Here is an 18,722-nt window from a genome sequence, read left to right on the forward strand (position 1 = left end):
CTGGTCACTTCTGACTTACAAAGAGGCTCGGCAATTGCCCATATTGAAGCTCATAGGAAGAACATGTCATTCCAAGGCTGATTTCTGAGCTCCATTTCATTTCCCTAACAGCTTGTTCCAGGCTTCTGTCCAACATTATAAATATTTTTTTGTATTGCTCCAGGAGCAGCCTCCTATGGAACAGTGTCTTTAGCACAGACCAGTTATCAAGGGTTATTTCTGCTATTACCTACCAATGCCCTCAGCAAAGTTGGGGTACAGTTCATCTGTAAAGAGGGGTTCAGGCAGTTCCCGGAAGTACAGTTTCAAGGTGCCTGCAATGGCATTGACGTCCATCTCACTCATCATCACTGACACATCTTTGTTATCTGAAAGAGGGAAGAGGGGAAGCAGGGTAACAGAGCTGCTGGCCTTGCATTCCTTCTTTTTCTTGCTTTGGCTCTCTGTTTATCCTTTGTCTTTGCCCAAATAGCTGAGAGTTTTCCTGTTTACACTTCCCCAGATTAAATGAACTACCTTCTGACAACTGAGAAGTGCTGCGCAAATGACTGCAATCAGTTTATAGCTTTACATCAAGTAGAGGGAACCTCTCACTCCCCAGGGTTCGTTATGCTGTGCCAGCAACCTCAGCCTGATCTGGAACAAGCCCTACTTGACTGTATTTACATGCATTTCAACTTTGGTTACTGACAATAATTGTTATTCCAATTCCCTGCTTCTGACAGCTTAGAGTAAGAGACTCTGAGGCTGTCTAGCTCCCCATTGAGTGTAGCTAAAGTACACAGGCAATTCGGGGCTCACATTTCAGTTTTGTTACTATTAAGAACAACAAAACCACCCCCTTTCCCTAAAACAAACAGACCAACCAGCAGAGCCAGTGCTGGTTTAATGAAGCTTTATGTAAAACAGCATTTAATATAAATGAAAAAAGTTGGTTTTCAAAATATGAAACACCCTTACTTGCACTATTGAAGATCCATAAATCAATGTGTTTGGTAGCTCAGGGGGATTGAAAAGAATATACAAGAAGGAAGAAATGTAACAAAAGAAGTGACAAAAAAGTGTAGTGAGGGTGAATTTTGGCACCTGGCACAGGCCTCGTGACTGCTCGCATGAAAAGAGAGCTCACGGGTGGCTCGAGCAGTCCTTGGACTGTCACGTGGAGGCTGGAAGTAGGGCAGCATTTCGCCTTTTGTACCTCAGCATTTTGGAGGTGTTTCATCTGCCTGATCTTGGATGCCTTTTGGGACATACATGCAATTCTTTTAAATGCAGCACCAGTAAGCAGACCTTTTCTGCTCGAGGTCAAAGAAAGCTTTACAAAGGTAGGCCAAAATTATCTAATTTTACAATCTGCACACATCAATCTACACAGAGTTAAGAAGAGAACTTGGGAGCCCTGGCCACCCAACTTCAGTTTCGTAAACACCCTTCCTAGTCAACCTTAGAATGTTATTTTTGCTGGCTTCCTTTCACAAAGCATTCTCAATTTCAAGGACTTCTATTAATTTGGAGACCTCACAACAGTGAGGAAATTACGGCTTCTGATTGCTGCTGCTTCCCCTGAGGGAGGTGTCTGCCATTTACAAAGATTTGGCAAGGCAGGTAAAACCCACCATTTCATGTGGGCTGGGAATAACAACAAACACATTATTTCATATAAGGATCCACCTCGTTGTATGTCTTGGATTATATCTGTAGCTGAAGAATATTGCGACAGTTGGTGTTGTTCAGCCTGGAGAAGAGAAGGCTCCGGAGAGACCTTAGAGCAGCTTTCCAGTACCTAAAGGGACCTACAGGAAAGCTGGAGAGGGACTGTTTACAAGGGCATCTAGTGATAAGACAAGGAGGAATGGTCTTAAGCTGAAGGAGGGCAGATTTAGATTAGATATTAGGAAGAAATTCTTCACTATGAGGGCAGTGACGCCCTGGCACTGGTTGCCCGGAGCAGCTGTGGATGCCCCATCCCTGGAAGTGTTCAAGGCCAGGTTGGATGGGGCTTTGGGCACCCTGGTCTAGTGGAGGGTGTCCCCGCCCATGGCAGGGGGGTTGGAACTGGATGGACTTTAAGGTCCCTTCCAACCCAAACCAGTCTGTGATTCTATGAACATTAATAAAACATGCAGCCAGGGTCAAAATTATTCTTCTTGTGTGAAAATGTCTACCACTTAAAGCTTCTCGGAGAACATAAGATTAAAAATAGCATAGCCACCTGACAGAGCTCATGCAGGTTCTCATAGTGCAAAGGAAAACATCAGACACAATTACTTACTGACATCAAAGGCAGCTTTCAAAGCTTGGATATCGGTTGCAACCCCAGAAACACGGTAGATGCCCACCTCCTCCATTCCACGCCGCTCTATCTCCTCCACACACTGGCGCACTATGTAAGGCACTTTCGATCTCTCTCTCCTTAAGAAATCCAGATAGAAGAGTTCAGCACAGCCCATGCCCTCAATGCTTGTTACCCCAGCCAGCCCGGCCAGCTAAAATCACCCCATCATTTTGCTGTACAAATCTCTTCTGGAAAATGGGGTGGGAGAAAGTCTGAGCAGGCAATCAAGACTGAGCTGAAAAACTCCTTTTAAGACTGGAGAGGGTTTTCTGAGTGCCTCAGCCTGGCTTTGGTTGTTCTGCAGCTGCCCTGAGCATTTGGGCTTCTGGCCACGTCCTAGTGCTCCTAGAGTATGCGACTTTGCGCAGGTAATCAGAGGATTCCCAAACAGACCTTGGATACATAGCAACACCGTTGCTTTCCAATTAATGCAATCCCATAGGGAGGAAATACCACACTTCCCAAACTATGTAACAGAACAAACAGGTTTCTTCTGGCAAACGATTCATGGCAAAAGATCAGGGGTTAAAATAATACAATAGGATCCAAAGAACTTGAACATTTCCGATTATGGAAAGGAAACACTGCTGTTCAGTGGCTCTGGAAATTTGCGACCAAGTCAGCTAACTACAGAGTATAAGGGGCAAGGGGTATTTCCGGAACTCAGAAAAGTGATATGCTGTAAGTAAACACACTAGATTTCAAAGCCTGCATGCATGCTGTTTTCTCCCCTGCAAAAAATGAAGCTCAGAGAATGTACAGCATCTCCTTTCTGCAGCCCCAGCCATCTATACTGCTACCCAAGTGGAGCAGACTGGACTGACAAATCCCTCAGTAGGGCAAAGACAGGCACAACCCACTGGCCAGCTGGCTTTCTGAAAAACAACGGGGAGAAATGTGACCCATCAGCTTACTTGGTGACAATAGCGATCTTGACCCCAAACACCCCAGTTTGTTTCCGGGACGGCATCCTTTTCAGGCTAAACTCCCGACTGGTAAACTTCACCGACAGCTTCACTTCAACCTGAATAAAACAGAACTGCTGTTACTTTTCAAACATTTTCTTTTTTATGCTGCAATGCAGAGCAAAGAAATAAAGCACATAAGAGGTACAAAAGCAGTGCTAACTTCTGTTTTCCATACTTACTCCGTTCATCGAGATGACTGTGCGTTGCCAATCTTTGTCCTGCAATGCCTGTGGCTCCAGCTGAAAAACACAGAAGTTACCCATGAGCTAGGAACAGACTTCAGAGAAATCAGCTAGCCTGAAAGGCTTCTGTAAGTGAGCAGTGCACTACCACTTTCAACAGGTTATGTCTCTTCCATAGGAAAACACACATTCCAAGGTTTCCCCGGTTTCAGGTCATGGGACACTGCAATTCTCTGAGCAGGGCTGATGAGGACACACACGGAAAATTCAGCAACGTGTGCAGCGTCTGCTCAACCATAAAGGCAACCTCAGCGAGCAAAATCAATGTTTGAAAGCCAATAACCACAGCTTTCATAGAAAGAGAGGCTGCCTTCATTGCTGTAGCACAGCAGGCACATTAACAGCCAGCCAAATTTGTCCCAGCCCACAGGGCTGGGAGTCAGAAAAGGAGAGAAGTAACTGATTTCTGAAGTAACTGATTTGAAATAGAGGAAGCTGTCTCCCTCTGCAGTTTTCTAGAGACAAGTGAGGTTGGATGAGTGTGAAATTACTGCAGTGAAATAAAAAGCCAGGCTGGAGAACTTCATAGCTCTTGACTATGAAGCTAATAGCTTCCGAGAAGGACTACGTTCCACTGAATTCAAAAGACACAGTAACCCTAACAGTGAGATCAAGGAAGAGAAATATTTAAGTGATCCACAGAGGCAAGTAACTTTAAACAAACCAAACCTCTGTCAGGATCTGGAGAAAACCAGTCCAGAAATCATGGAAAGTTGTCCTCCTTCAACCTGCCTATTGCTTTTAATTTCTATTTGAGCATAGAGGCAGGAAGAACACCTGGCCTTGCTATTGCAAGAATTCATTAAACAGAAACAAGTTCTGATGCAAACCCCTGATCTCCCATTTTCAGCTTTGCTTGATCTCTTTTGAGTGGATAGTTGTGAGGCTGGGGAGCAGCCAACTCAAGTACTCAAACATCACCCAGCCATTCCAGTACTGCCTGGGAGAGTCCAAACACATCTGACCGCCTGAAGAGCAGCACTCAGCTCAAGCTAGACTGGCAAAAGAGAGAAAAGACCTGTTTGCATGGGGACTTCTCTCAGCAACCAGAACCAGCCAAAGCAAGCAGACTTCGGTGCCTCCTGAGACAGCTTTGTAACACTTGGTTCTTGAACACTAAGACACAGCAAGAGCAGGAGGAGGCAACTGCAGTAGATTCTGTGTTTCAAGTTTACTGCCACCAGCAAACAAAAAGTCAGTAACTAGAGCTACTTCTGCAGCACAGCTCCTCCCTCTCACAGAAGCCCATGCAAAAGCAGAGGTAAATGTTGGAACAACAGCAGCTGCAGTATATTCTGGGAGATCTTAGATGGAATCATGCTCACACTCTCAGATCATCAAAACTAGCCCAATGCTGCTGACAGCTACAGAGGCAAGTCCCCCCACGCCCCTCCCCACTTCCCAAAAAAGACCACCAGCAGAGAGAACAATTTCTCCCTCCTTGCTCACACTGGAGAGACCCCAAGAAGCAACAGACAAGCGAGTCAGCCCAACCTTATCTCTGCGCACTTTGTTACGGACGTGAGCCCACAGTGGGACGCTGCTAGCACACACATGCTTTCCTGTCGAATTGGACCGGTTCCTGTAGGTGCAACTCTGGCAGAAGTTCCTGAAGACCCCTTGTAAGGAATAGTCAGTAACCAGTAGCTCCCACATTTTGGGACTGCACAAAGGTCCAGGAGGCCAATGGGCAGCAGTGCTTAGCTTTGGTGCTTCAGCAAACCCAAATAACACACTGCTTGCCAAGAGGGTTTGCTTATAAAACTCTGGCGGAACAGATCCGCCCCCGCCTGTGCGGCTGGCCAAGGTCCCTACAAGTTGGCCAGAATCTAGGCTGTTCTTCCCTGAATTTCCGTGCTGGAAGTTTGGTTTCTTTCAACAACTGCATTCTTTCCCAGAATCAAGAGGAAACCATTTCTGAAGTGTCTGGTTTCCTATGAAGAGCAACCATGCTCAGTATTCCTGAAAGCTCGATCTCCAGCTGCCTGAATCGTCATCTCGTTAACCTGCCAAAATGGCCCTGCTGATAGACACAGTCACAGCCGTTCCTCCAGCTCGGAAACAGTTTTCCATATGCTTTCAGAATGGAGTCACTGCGAGCATATTATTTATAGCAGGGAGAGATGGCTTAAATCTGAAGGGGAAAGAGGGTTTTGAATATTTGCCAAAAAAGTTAAAGGAAGAGTCTAGCAGGGTCCAGTTACAGTTTATTTAAGCTAACAGGTATTACCACTTATGTCTCAATGATGACCAGGGAACTCCTACCACTGTACAAAATGAAAGCAAGTAAATAGCTGTTAAAAAGTACAAGTCAAACAAAGTCCTACTCTGTCTCAGGAGTGAATATTGTATGGCTGCAAAAGACTAGCAAAAGCAGTGTGCTGGAGCTGAGAGTTCACAGACACTCTTCCTTGCCGGGTAACTACTGGAGCTGACTGAGCAAGGGCTGCGAGCGTACCTGCTGCTATCTCTTGCTCCCCTATCTCTGAACTTTATTTCAGGGCTGGCAGGAGACAGCTAGGGAGAACAAGCACCAGGGAGTGGGTCTGGATGACCCAAGCCAACCCTTCGTAAATCACTGGCAATAACAACAGCAATTAGAAAGAACCAACCAAACAAACAAATCCCCCTCAAGGTGCTTTTTAAATAACAAAGCAAAATGATGGAAGCTAATAAAAGAGCAAAGCTTGAATAAGCTCTCAGCAGCACTAAGACAGGAAGATCAGGTCTAACAGTCTGATAAAGTCATAGTAGGAAATCGCAGAGTCAACAGGAAACTAAGAACATTATTTAGACTTTGAGCAAGTTTTCAGTCCTGCACCCTGCAGATGACTGACCTTCTAAGGCCAGCAAGAGCAACACAGGGAAAGGGCAGCTGGAGCAGACAGGTTACAAAGCAGACTCAAGACAGTGAGCGTGATGCTTCAGCATAGAGAGGGCCTGTGACAAATGGGGTCATGCTATCTTCTGGCCTGATTTGGAGATCGGTGACCTGGAAGAAGGAACACTGAGTAGAAGAATGCAATCTACAGACAACGTGCCAAAAGGAGGGCTGCTCTGAGCAAGCAAGCACATCGTGCTCGCTTTGCCAACTCAAGCAGGAGGAGGCCCTGTGAAATGGCTGCCTCTGCATCAATTTGACAGTGAAATTTACTGCACCTTTAAACATTCCCTTCAAACAGTTGCTTGGTTTGAGTGACAAAAGGACCTGTCCCTTCTCCACTGAAATTGTGAAAAATTGTGGTGTTGTATGCAAAATTAGGACAGACCTGCTCAAACGCTCAAAGACTGTATCTCGCAGGCTTGTTTGCACAGTCCCCACCAAAAGCACATGCTGCACAGGAAAAATACAAATCAACCAGTTTATCTTTACTCCCTCAGCACCTCCAGTTCCCTTGTGGCCTATTTTTTTGGCATTTGCAATGGCAAGCTACAGCCCCAAATTCATTAATAAATCAAGCAAATGCCTCTCTGTATCCTGCACAAAACACAACAGAACAAAGCAGCTCAGCACCACAGGGATTTCTGAGTGCAAGTCTCACCTTAGCACTGAACTAAGACAGACAATTAGCATATAGCAGCCAGTAGAGGCTGAGTGTGCAGAACAGAGCGGTGAGGACCTGGGAAAAAGGCCAACTGAGGATGCTGGTCAATGGCAAATGCAGGCCAGGCCCTCAGAAGGGTATCTGTGCTCTGCCTTGGGAAACCACCACAGAGAGTTTGATGATTTATTTTTTAATTTATTTTCTTTTTCCCCAGAAAAGAAAACATACAGAAAGAGGAAAAAACAAAGCAGCATTAGTGGAAATGAAATGCCTGGGAGCAAGGACTGAGGCAACCTTAAGGTTAGTGTGTTTTATGCTATTTATTCACATTACTTCCTCCCTTTATTAAATCTCCCTGGCAACTTTACAGTCCATCAATTTTTAATTGTAACTGATGTGACATACATGTTGTCAGAGTCTCACTGCTGCTGGAAACTCCCAGTCCAGCCATAACCCCATTCTTCTCAAAGCTCCCCACTGACATGTTAATCTTTCCCACCATCACCCTTTAGACATGACCCATTGCCTTTTTAATTTCCACCCTATTTTCATTACTGGGATACTGTTCTGCATGAGCCAACTGTTTAAATGAACTTGAGTGTGTAAAAGGTTTTCTGAGTTGGCACTTGGGAGGTATAGCATGTGACAATCTGTTTTACATGGAAAACAACCTAGATATCCGAAATAGCCATGTGCACTGCTATGAGACATCCCAGATAATTAAGCAGATAAGAGTGATTGTTTTGCATGGCAACAGAGGAATGGTGTTGCGCTGCTACCACAGAATGACTGATCTAAGGTCATATCCTCTCTGATTTTCCAGCACTGCTGAGAAGGAGAAGAAAATGGTTTGCCTGAGTTGATTCTGCCAGGGGGGCAGGGGGAAAAAAAAAAAAAAAAACCAACAAAGGAAACAGCATTTCTAGGAGGCACCAACTGGAGGAGATGGATCACAGGATGAAGTATCAGTTTACTCAAGCAGTCTGTTCCCAAGCCAGAGGCCAGTTTTGCTGACACATGTGCCCACTTAGATATACAGTCTCAGGACCAAACAAAAGGCTGCTGCACTCAAAACACATGGACGTGCCTGCCACACGAAGTGCAAAATTCAAAGAGCAAAAGAGCCAGCCTCCCAAGTGCCGAAGATGGATTGCAAGGTAACAACAGAAGGAAAAAAAGAAAAAAGTCGAGAGTTCAAAATGAGAGGAGCTGATTCTTACAACTGAACTAAGCCTCATGTTTCCTCCTATAGGATGATGTCCATTTCTTCCTCCCCCAAGCCCCTCAATAATTTCAGTTTCACAGTGTATGCAGTGAATGGCATCTTATTCCTATATTTCTCATGCCTGAGATGTAACAGAAGCCCCCAACCATGAGTAAAGGTCTGATGAGGACTCCACTTCTTCATTTACAGGAGGTTCTCCCATATTGAAACCTCGAGGTTTTATTTTTCAGGGATAAAACTTGCAGGTTGGCAGGCAATGAAGCTCTTGCATGTGCCTATAAAAACAGGTAAATAAAATATTCCATAGGAAAAGAAAATATGAGCAATGGGTGCTATTAAAATTGCTGCACATTCCTGGAAGCTTCTGACCACACAGACCAATTTTCAGTCTTCCTTCCTCCATTGCCTTTATGTAACGGAGAGATTTAATAAACATTTCACAGCCAAAACAGTCCTCATCTTGTTGATGCATTGTTTTCATCACTGTAGCTCAGAGAACTTGGTGAGTCAGAAGTCCCAGTAGTGGGAAGTTGCAGATTTACAATAATACACAGTTTAACAATACATTGCAATTTAGCCAACACAGAAATTTCCCTGTTTTAATCAGCAGGAGGATGCAGACATTACTCTTAATGTTCCCAGAGTTTTTAACTAAACGGAATTTAGGAAAAAAAAAACCCAACTCATCCAGCTTCACAGACCTTGCCTTCACACAAGACACACTTTGGCTGAATAATGACAATGCAACACCACCACCACCACCACCACAGCCCTAGATGCACTAGCAACTCTAAAGTAAACAAAATTTAATGTAAGAGCACCTGGGAAAATCTTGAAAGAAAACAACTATAAAACCAGTGACTGGAAAAGATGCTGACAGCATTAATACAGCTAACCTTCCACCACAGGTTGTAATTTGATTTTGTTGTTGCATTATTATGATTTCTTAATAGAGAAATAGTACTTGCTTTACAAATAAAACCTTTTAATAATCCTTATCAACCCAAAACCTTACCAGACTCTCTTATGACTTCTCTTTGCACTTAATTCAATAGTATTAAAAAGTTGTGTGACAGGACAGAAATCACTGAGAATTACGAGGATGTTCTGAGAGTTCACCAAGTTTCTTTATACATTGCAAGGGGGATTTACTGAAAAGCAAGAGAACTTTTGCATTTGCCTTTTACAATACAACAGAATGCAACTTTTGCACATTAATAAAAAATGGGTGTTGGTTTTGCGTGGCAAGGTTTTGGTAGCGGGGGGGCTAAAGGGGTGGCTTCTGTGAGAAGCTGCTAGAAGCTTCCCCTGTGTCTGACAGAGCCAATGCCAGCCGGCTCCAAGACGGACCCGCCGCTGGCCAAGGCCAAGCCAATCAGCGCCTCTGTGATAACATATTTAAGAAAGAGAAAAACAGTTAGAGAGCGCTTTTGCAGCCAGAGAGAGGAGTGAGAAGATGTAAGAAACTCTGCAGACACCAAGGTCAGTGCAGAAGGAGGGGCAGGAGGTGCTCCAGGCGCCGGAGCAAGATCCCCCTGCAGCCCGTGGTGAAGACCATGGTGAAGCAGGCTGTTCCCCTGCAGCCCATGGAGGGAGGATGAGGGGGTGTAGCGATTCCACCTGCAGCCCGTGGAGGACCCCACGCCGGAGCAGGTGGAGACACCTGAAGGAGGCTGTGACCCCGTGGGAAGCCCGCGCTGGAGCAAGCTCCTGGCAGGACCTGTGGAGCCGTGGAGAGAGGAGCCCACACCAGAGCAGGTTTGCTGGCAGGACTTGTGACCCCGTGGGGGACCCACGCTGGAGCAGTTTGCTCCTGAAGGTCTGCACCCCGTGGAGGAGACTCACGTTGGAGAAGGCCGTGAAGGACTGTCTCCCGTGAGAGGGACTCCATGCTGGAGCAGGGGAATGATGAGAGGAGTCCTCCCCCTGAGGATGACGAAGCGGCAGAAACACCGCATGATGAACTGACTGTAACCCCCACTCCCCGTCCCCCTGTGCCGCTGGGGGGGGCGGAGGTTGAAGCCGGGAGTGAAGTTGAGCCCGGGAAGATGGGAGGGGTGGGGGGAGGTGTTTTTAAGATTTGGTTTTATTTCTCATTCCTCTACTCTGTTTTGCTTAGTAATAAATAAGATGAATTCCCTCTCTAAGTTCGGTCTGTTTTGCTCGTGATGATAATTAGAGAATGATCTCTCCCTGTCCTTATCTCGACCCGTAAGGTTTTTTTTCATTGTACCTTTTCTCCCCTGTCTAATGAAAGAGGGGAGTGATAGAGCGGCTCTGGTGGGCACCTGGCCCTCAGCCAGGGTCAACCCACCACAGCACATTAATAAAAAATGGGTGTTTTTAGGTTTCTCTGAAAGAATCATGATGCCATTCATATTCAAGTATCACCAAAGAGTATTCTTACTTATTAAGTATAAAATGTTTTAACGGAATGTATAAGTTCTGTGCATAAAAATGCCCATTCTTGTGGGGGAAAAAAATTGTTAAAAATTTAAAAGATTTTATTTGGTTTTTAATCATTCTGTGTAAAATATTTGAAGAATTTAGAGGGTCAGTGATTTCAGGTTCTCCATTATGTGCACACAAATCTCCAGGGCATTTCAGGGCTGAAAACTTGCTCTTTTGTAATTGCTCAGCTTCATGGAAAATAAGCTTTTGTTAGCACAAGGGACATACAGATTTCTGGTTAGCCTGAGACACATACATAGGAGGCACCCTGTACTAGCATTTATTGATTTGTACACAAGTTTTCTTTCAAACACCCACCATGTGTTTGACAAGAAAAGCTTTCCCTGAAAACAGCATGGCAGCCTCAGGGCTGCAAGGAGGGAGGGAAAGGAACAAGTCTAATGAAACTCATTTAGACAATGAACTCTTCTAAAGGTGAGATACAATCCTGCGGGCTGCCCTCAATCAGAGCTGTTTCTGAAATTGCCCAAATGGTCTTGGCCTGTGTGACCAGCACTCAAATGTTGGAGAAAGCTGTTATCAATGGAGTGATGAAGAGTCAAATGTAAATGGAGGAGAACTGGTGGTATTTTTCAGCGTACCAGAAAGAAAAAGGTATCTGAGCTGGGTCTCTGCTCTGCATGCCAGTCCAATGCAAAGAATGTGCCCTCAGAGCAAGCATTTAAACACCCTCCTAAAGCCATGGACAGACAGTGGAACAAATTGGAAGAAGAGGGGGGAACATATGTTCTCCATGTCATCCTCCACTGATGGCCTGATTTCTCCTGCACAGAGTTTTAGCGCTTTATCACATAGCAGCTCCCTGACAGCAGCATCCATTTGCAATCATCTCCTCACCTCCCCTATCGTATTACACATTTGCCACATAGACAAAGCGTCCCATGCTGATTCTCAGCAGTGGAAATCTCTCTCAGATGCAGCCTGCTGTCACAGACACTATGCTCTGGACATGGCAGTTATCAGGACAATAAGACTGTCCTCGAAGCCCTTGCTATCGCATCAATCAACTTCCAGCACGTACAGAAGCTAGCATTTCTATCCTCTCTGTAAATCATGTGGAAGTATATTCATTGCTTCCTCTTTTGTCACAAATGGAGCATCCTCAACAATGCCCGGGGCTCAGTGACAGTGCAGTTCCTCTATACTGTGCTGGAAGTTCTGAATGCATTAACAGGTGAATCAGAGATCAAAAATGTAAATTTTCATGAAAAAGCATCTATTCCATAAGGGTACTGAAGTAGGCATGGCATAGGGGACAAGGCAAGAGGGAAAAACCTGCTGACTTCCTGCCTTTGAATCACACCGTATACCTCACTATCTGGAGAAAAATCTCCAATGCTGAGACAATCGGAAGGCAGAAAAACCCCTCTCAGGTGCAATCCAAGATTCAAAAGTCCAGTTATATTTTGCAGTAAGGGTAGCAGGAATGAGTTAAGCACTGTCTTACCTGGATCTGTCCTTTCCCCATTATACGATCTGTGCTCTCTCCATCCTCTTTGGTGAGCTTGGTTTTGTTGTAGCACTTTTCATAGCACAAAATCCGCAGAGTTTGCGAGCCCTCCAGCTCAATCTCAAACTCCTGCAGGGCACCAGGAAAGGAAAGAGCAACGAATACATCACAGCAGGACACTAGTCTCTTAATAATCAATATAGTCTCCTTAAAACTCATCAGGAGGGAGCAGTTAAGAACTGACCAAAACCTCCTCCCTAACAGAGTTGGTCTAGAAATAAACTGAAATTGTTTTGTATATGTAAAATGGTCAAATCAGAGATGAAGATGGTTGACTCCTTAGTCAGGTTTCACTGAGTTTCAGCAAAGCATCATTTTATTTTGCTCCCCAGCAGGTTTGAGTCGGCTGTAAACAGGCAAAACGTCTTCTTCCCTCTCACAACAAATAAACAAAACCACCTCCTCCTTCAGCATATTTTCACTTGTGTCTTTTAAAAAAATAATCAAACATGCATTTGTTAAAACGATGAAATGCTGGACAAGACTCATTTATACCAAAATGTTTGTTTAACTATAGCTAATCCAAGAGAAAATCTTCTGCAAACCCTGACAGCCAAATTAACTTGGCATAAAAGTGTTTTCTGGGAGGCAGCATATGTAGCACAAGTCCTGAGCATGCAGCAAGTTCTTCCATTTGCAGGTTTTCTGCCCATTATGCATTGATGTTTGGCACATGGAACAACTGACATTAAGAAAAATCCAACCTACCTCATTCCAGTTGGGCTCTGTGGTATCTCTGTAAACTCTAGTTTTAGCCTTGTTCACAAAATACCCAAAAGAATCCACTTCTAATGTGCAGTACAAATCTGAGGGAGCGAGACATGAACAGAAACGTTTTTAAAAATACCAACAGACTAGGCATAGAAAACAATGCTGCATGTTTGATCCTTGATCCTGATCTTTCTGAGAGTTAATAGTAGCATTAAAAAATTGCATTCCCCTAAATTTACACCAATGCCCCGATTTCACTTCCAGTTTCCCAAATCACCTCTCTTCCTCCTCATCATCATCCCAAATGCTGCAATCCTAAACCAGTCCATGCTCAGCTGTCACAGCACCTGAATTATCTATGCCCCATCAATACCTCTGTGTTTTACAGAGCTGAAACTCACTTGAACTCTGCTTGAATCCTGTGGCAGAGTGGACAATGACATTCAGGAATCCATAGAGACCTGGGGATTCATCATCTGTACAAAAGACCCAAGGAATTTTGTTACATTCACAGAGGAGCCAAGAGTGAAAGACAGAGTCATGAGATTGATATTACACACGTTAATGAGCAGAGGGTAAACTGTCCCTAAAAAACATGGCAGGAGCTTGTAATCTAGCCATTTCAGCAAGAGAGGAGACTGTTCCAGGTTTAGCATTGGTTTCACCTGTAATGCCTTCTGGCAATGTGTGACTTTTACAATGACATTTCTAGGGTCAGCATGACAACATGGAAGAAATTCAAAGGAGAAAAAGTAAAATATAGAGGCTAAGTCTATACTAGCAGATTAAGCAGCAATTTAGGATGGTCTCTGACACAGTTTTGGCCACCTAGTGTTCTTCCAAAGGATTCCCAGGCATAGTTCAAAGTTGTCCCAAGCTAGAACTCCAATCCCTGGCATGATGGCTGCATGTAAAGACCATTTAACAGTCAATGAATATATATTGGAGGATTTCCAGGAAAATTTTACTAATTTAGATGTAGCCATATAATTTGGAGCTTGTATTTTTATTGTTGCAGCAAGTAACATTGGGATGACAGATTGTTCTTGTTCCTGCTGCTCTCTTTTTGTGCACTATCACGTACTTCAACTAAACTACACAAGTTGGGTACATATGGTCTCAGCTTTTGTTTTGCAGGAACTCTCAGTTTGTAACTCATCACTAGGTTGAAGCCTGTAGCAAAAAGAAACAGTAAGAGCAGTTCTAGGGGAAATGCACAAAGCCAGGCAGAGGTAGGTTTTCACTACAGTTGTACCATGTGAAAGCATAAACCAAAGATCTTACCTTCCTTATTGATAGTGAGGGGAATGTTGTGGACTGTCTGAAGCTTCACACAGGAGTTTGTCAGCATCTGGAGCTCCACCGATGTGAGAGAGAAGCTTTTAAAGCCTGCCAAGGAGATTCAAAGAGGGAGGAATTAAAATTCAAAGTAGAGGCTGGATGCATACTCCCTCATTCTGGGCATACATGGGATAGCTGCTCCCTGGGCAATGGTCAGCAACAGTACCGTGGTGCTCAGGTCTGTACTGCTGCTGCAGCCAAGCTCTATCGAGGGCATATTTAGTAACTCTTTGGAGTAAAATGTCTCAACAGTGGTTCACAGGAAACAAGAGAGGCTCTTATTTTCTTGCAAAGCCAAAAAACATCTATGCAAAACCAGTAAGTTTCTTTGGACTGGAACCAGGTAAAAGGGTGCAGCTGTTCTCTCAACCTGGAACCGCACAGAGCTCTGATCTCTAGGGGAAATGGGAGAACGTCTCCACACAATTACTAAGTGCTCTCCCTACACATTTCCTACGTGTTGCTGCAAGCAAAAGTCCCCCAGACAGGCTCAGATGTGCAGAGACAGAAGACATCCATGTTGTGCTGTGGATTTCAATGAACATCTCTCTTTTTGCAGGGAACCCTGCCCCATACCACATCCTCTGGACTCCTGCTCTCTAATGAGATCACAGTATTTGTAACAATGCCCAGGTGAGGGACACTCACATTTCTTCTGCTGCTCCCGGATGTTCTCCCTCCACTCTGCCCTTTCATAGTCCGATGAAATGAGGAATGTGTAACTCTACCCAGGAAAACAGAAGAAAATGGGGTATGTGTTAGTCTGACTGACCACTGAGAGCAGGCCTGCCTGCCTCCCACCCTCCTCCAGTGGAAACTGTTGCATATGCTGCCCTTCCAGCGCTCCTGCCAGTGGCCTTACATTACAGCTTTGTCAGCGACAGGCAGGACTCTGGCAATGTGCCTTCTCAGCAACGTGCCAGCAGTACCCACACGGGCTCCTACGGTCAGGGCTTTCACAGAACTCCACCCTGCAAACAGCAGCTGCGTCCCTGGCAGCATGAGGTCCTGTGGCAGCCCTGTGCTAGTCCTTACAACAGTTGCATCAGGAAACCCAAAAGCCTCTACCACAGGCCTAGAGACCGATGCAAGCTGAGGAAGCAGTGACCAGCTTGTGAATTTTCACGGAGTAGTAACAGGATCCTGTGAGAATCCTTTGCCATGTGTGTGGAAAGGCCACAGTGACAAGTTCCTGCTCTGCCAGAGCAGGAGGTACCTCTGGCACACTGAGCATCCCACAGCGCTAAAGGAGATTGTTCACAACCATCCAGCATCCCTGGTGCCAAGTGCAGCCTGCAGCCTACAGCGTGAGGAGACAGCCCTGCATGTGCTAAGTCTTGGAACTTGAAGGGGAGTCTAGAAGGCAGCTGCTGCAGAGCTTTATCTTAGGTGAAGAGAGACGTTCCCATTGCTCTGTCAGGGCAGGTGCTGAGGTAGGGCATTAATTTCTAATATTTTTTAAACACCAATGTTGCATACAAATTAGTCACAGCCTTACAAGATGTCATCATAACCGTTGGTGTAGAAAGGATTAGGTGTCCACTGTTGGAAAGTGCTTTCAGGCCAGACAGTAGAGGGCATGAAGACCTCCTTGTACAACAGTGTATACACACCCCGACCTTGACCTCTGTTTTGCACACTAAAGGAGACCAGAGGAGCCACTCACCTTGCCATTGCGATTGTGTACCCGGAAAGCCATGTTTGGAGACATCAGCAGTAGGAGGGATTCCTGCTCTGAGAGCTTCTTTTTCAACCTCTCAATGACCTTGCTGCCCTTATTGGCCCTCTGAAGGGTGTGGGAGAGAGGGAGACAGAGGACACACATCATTCTCCAACATCTGCCCCCATTTACACTGACAGACATTTTAAGATCCACAGTCCCTTCCCTCTGTGAGTAGCCAAACAGCCCCAGGCAGGAGAAATGCCGCCAACAGGGCACATAGGGCTCCCAGCTGCTCAGGAAGATGTTACCGGCAGTATCCCTACACTCAGACTTGGCTTTGCTCCCCAATTCCTGCTGCCCCAGATGAATGTGCAGAGGTGTGCGGCCACTGTCCCAGCTATACTCTGTACTTTCTGTTCCAGAGGCTGCAACAGCATCATGTCACTGGGCACCCATAGTACTGCCAGGTCCTCCACAAGCATCCTTAACTAAGGAGACTGTAAGGAACTTCTTTAGAAGCTGCCCAAAACTGTCGCGAAAATTCTCTCCCACCCACCACCGATCCATTTTCAACACAGGTCAGCTAGAACCAAGTGTTTTCTTGGATAAAACCCAGTCCCAAACCCAACCATGTACATTGTTTGGCACTGACACACCAAAGCACGTATTTTAGACAACTGCACCTTGTGAGTAAGAGGCTTCCACATGGTGTTCCTCCTAGTATCTTACTTTTTCCTGGAAGCCCTCTCTGAAAGCCAGCCAGGGCAGAGAGACAGAAGCATGTTCTTTGGAAGTGCGGGGATAGTTTCCTCACAGTACAAGCAATGTTATTCATTTCCTGTTCTATGCACCAGCAGGCTTTCAGGTTTCAAACTCTTATTTCTCTTTTGGGTTCCAGGAAGGTTTGGAGTTAAACACCTCTGAGAAAACACGTCTTGCAAGCAAAGAGAAGCGTGGGCCAGAGGCATCATATCTGTGTCAGACTGTCCAGTCAGTATAACTGGTGTTCTCCTTATATTTGCTGGTGCTTTGACACTGGTAAAGTCAGAAAAAGCTTCAAAAGCATAACTGAGCCTGCAAAAATTCAGAAGTACATGGCTTCTGACAAAATCATTTGCAGGATCATACTTTAACAGCCAGAAATTGGCATGCCACACTCCCAGTCCTTCTCGTGTCCACAGCATAAGAGCCCTGCCCTCGACATGGATGCTCAGGAACAGCAGTCAAAGGTGGTCCCATGCAAGTAGAGGAGCTATTGGGTACAACTACAGGGTCTTTTTGTTTCTGCCTCCTCACAGGACACCATCATTCAGGCTGTGCATTAGGATAAGCAATGATGGGCTGCAGAGCATCTGGATATCACTGATAACAGAGCTGCACCACAAGCCTCTGCTGAACAGTCTGTTTTAGCATGACTGCCCATGCTGCGCAGCTCTGGGAATGCTGCTTCTATCAGCACCACACCTCAGCAAAGACACTGAGTCTGTACTTGGCTGGAGTACTCAACCCCTTTTACCTTTTCGCGCTGGATGTCATTCTTGATCTGGGATATCTTGATCTTCATGGCATCTAGTTCCTCATCAGGTACCAGTGGGATATTGGGCACTGCCTCAGACTCATCCACCATTTGGAAACTAAGGTCAGTGAGTGGGATGTACCATTTGCAGTCATACTGCTGGCTTTTTCTGAAAGACAGAAGGTCCAAAGCTTTTACTATTACTGGTGTTTGGCAACATCCACTCCCCCTTCCCACAAGCCCTTCCCCACTATAGTGGATAACATACAGAAAGGGGCACAACTTCACTGTGACTCCCATGTGGGAAAGGTGTGGTAAAGGGCTGCTCTCCAGCAAGAAAGCCTAGAAGGGCCAATAGCCAGTACAGCACGTAACAAAACAACTTGTTTTGTGATCTAGTTCTTTTCATCCTAAGAAGCCACAAAGATATTTTGCAAATTCTTTCAGTCCTGCGTGCTCTCTCTTTGCAGCACCTGTAGAGGCAAAGTTCAAAAGCCATGCCATGCCTCTGACTTGGCTGCTACCTGTGGTCTAAACCCAGGTCTCTCCTGCCTGCACCAGGAGGGCCAAGTGGGGTGGATGAGCCAATACGTATGATCTGTGTAATCCAACCAGAAGAGAGAACCTCTAGTTCCTGGCTGCCATTCTCCAGTGCTTTCACCAGTTCATTTTTCAAATGTTTCATGTGATTTATTCCCTCTCCAACTCTTCGGTCAGGAACATCCACTATTGGGAATGTCCCACTCTTCTGAAGGTTCATTCCTCACAAGAATGTGCTTCAAAAGGGGCAGGGACAACTTGTCGCTTGAGGAGGGCAAGAAGATGAGAGGGCATCTCAGAGCAGAACATCTACCAATTGAAGAGAAGTCCTGTTTGAGGCAACTATGTCAGTAAAGGTTCCTCCCCCCTCATTCGTGAAAAATGTTAACAAAATTGTTGGTATAGTTGCACTTTGGGGTTGACATATAGTCTGTTTATTGTACCTTTTCCATTTTTCTGCAAAACTGTTAATTGGCTGTAGCTGCAAGGCCAAAGTTAACAACCTTAGTAACAAAAGAAAGTAAAGACTGTCACCTATTAAAAGAAAGGGGAGGTGGAAAAATGAATGGCATTTGTCCAGACTACCAGCAGCTACAGCGTATGCTATTTTCCTAAGAAGGCTCAGGGCGGAGGGGAGAAATTAACCTTTCCTGA

The 18,722-nt window shown here is 45.3% G+C and overlaps 1 protein-coding gene and 1 long non-coding RNA gene across 2 annotated transcripts in view; one reads left to right on the forward strand and one right to left on the reverse strand.

The window, feature by feature from the left end:
• Positions 1 to 18,722, reverse strand: part of BCR (BCR activator of RhoGEF and GTPase) — a 104,700-nt gene that overhangs the window by 6,549 nt on the left and 79,429 nt on the right. The window contains 11 exon segments of the mRNA XM_010311868.2: positions 234 to 368; positions 2,273 to 2,412; positions 3,250 to 3,359; positions 3,483 to 3,542; positions 12,235 to 12,366; positions 13,006 to 13,103; positions 13,410 to 13,484; positions 14,293 to 14,397; positions 14,998 to 15,073; positions 16,016 to 16,135; positions 17,529 to 17,697. Of these exon segments, the coding sequence (XP_010310170.2) occupies positions 234 to 368; positions 2,273 to 2,412; positions 3,250 to 3,359; positions 3,483 to 3,542; positions 12,235 to 12,366; positions 13,006 to 13,103; positions 13,410 to 13,484; positions 14,293 to 14,397; positions 14,998 to 15,073; positions 16,016 to 16,135; positions 17,529 to 17,697 (1,220 nt within the window).
• On the forward strand, positions 362 to 7,968 carry LOC142604314 (uncharacterized). The gene is made up of 3 exons (XR_012838188.1): positions 362 to 1,325; positions 7,310 to 7,390; positions 7,914 to 7,968. It is a non-coding gene; the product is annotated as an uncharacterized LOC142604314 (long non-coding RNA).

Source organism: Balearica regulorum, chromosome 17, assembly GCF_011004875.1.
Source record: "Balearica regulorum gibbericeps isolate bBalReg1 chromosome 17, bBalReg1.pri, whole genome shotgun sequence".
NCBI classification, from domain to species: Eukaryota; Metazoa; Chordata; class Aves; order Gruiformes; family Gruidae; genus Balearica; species Balearica regulorum.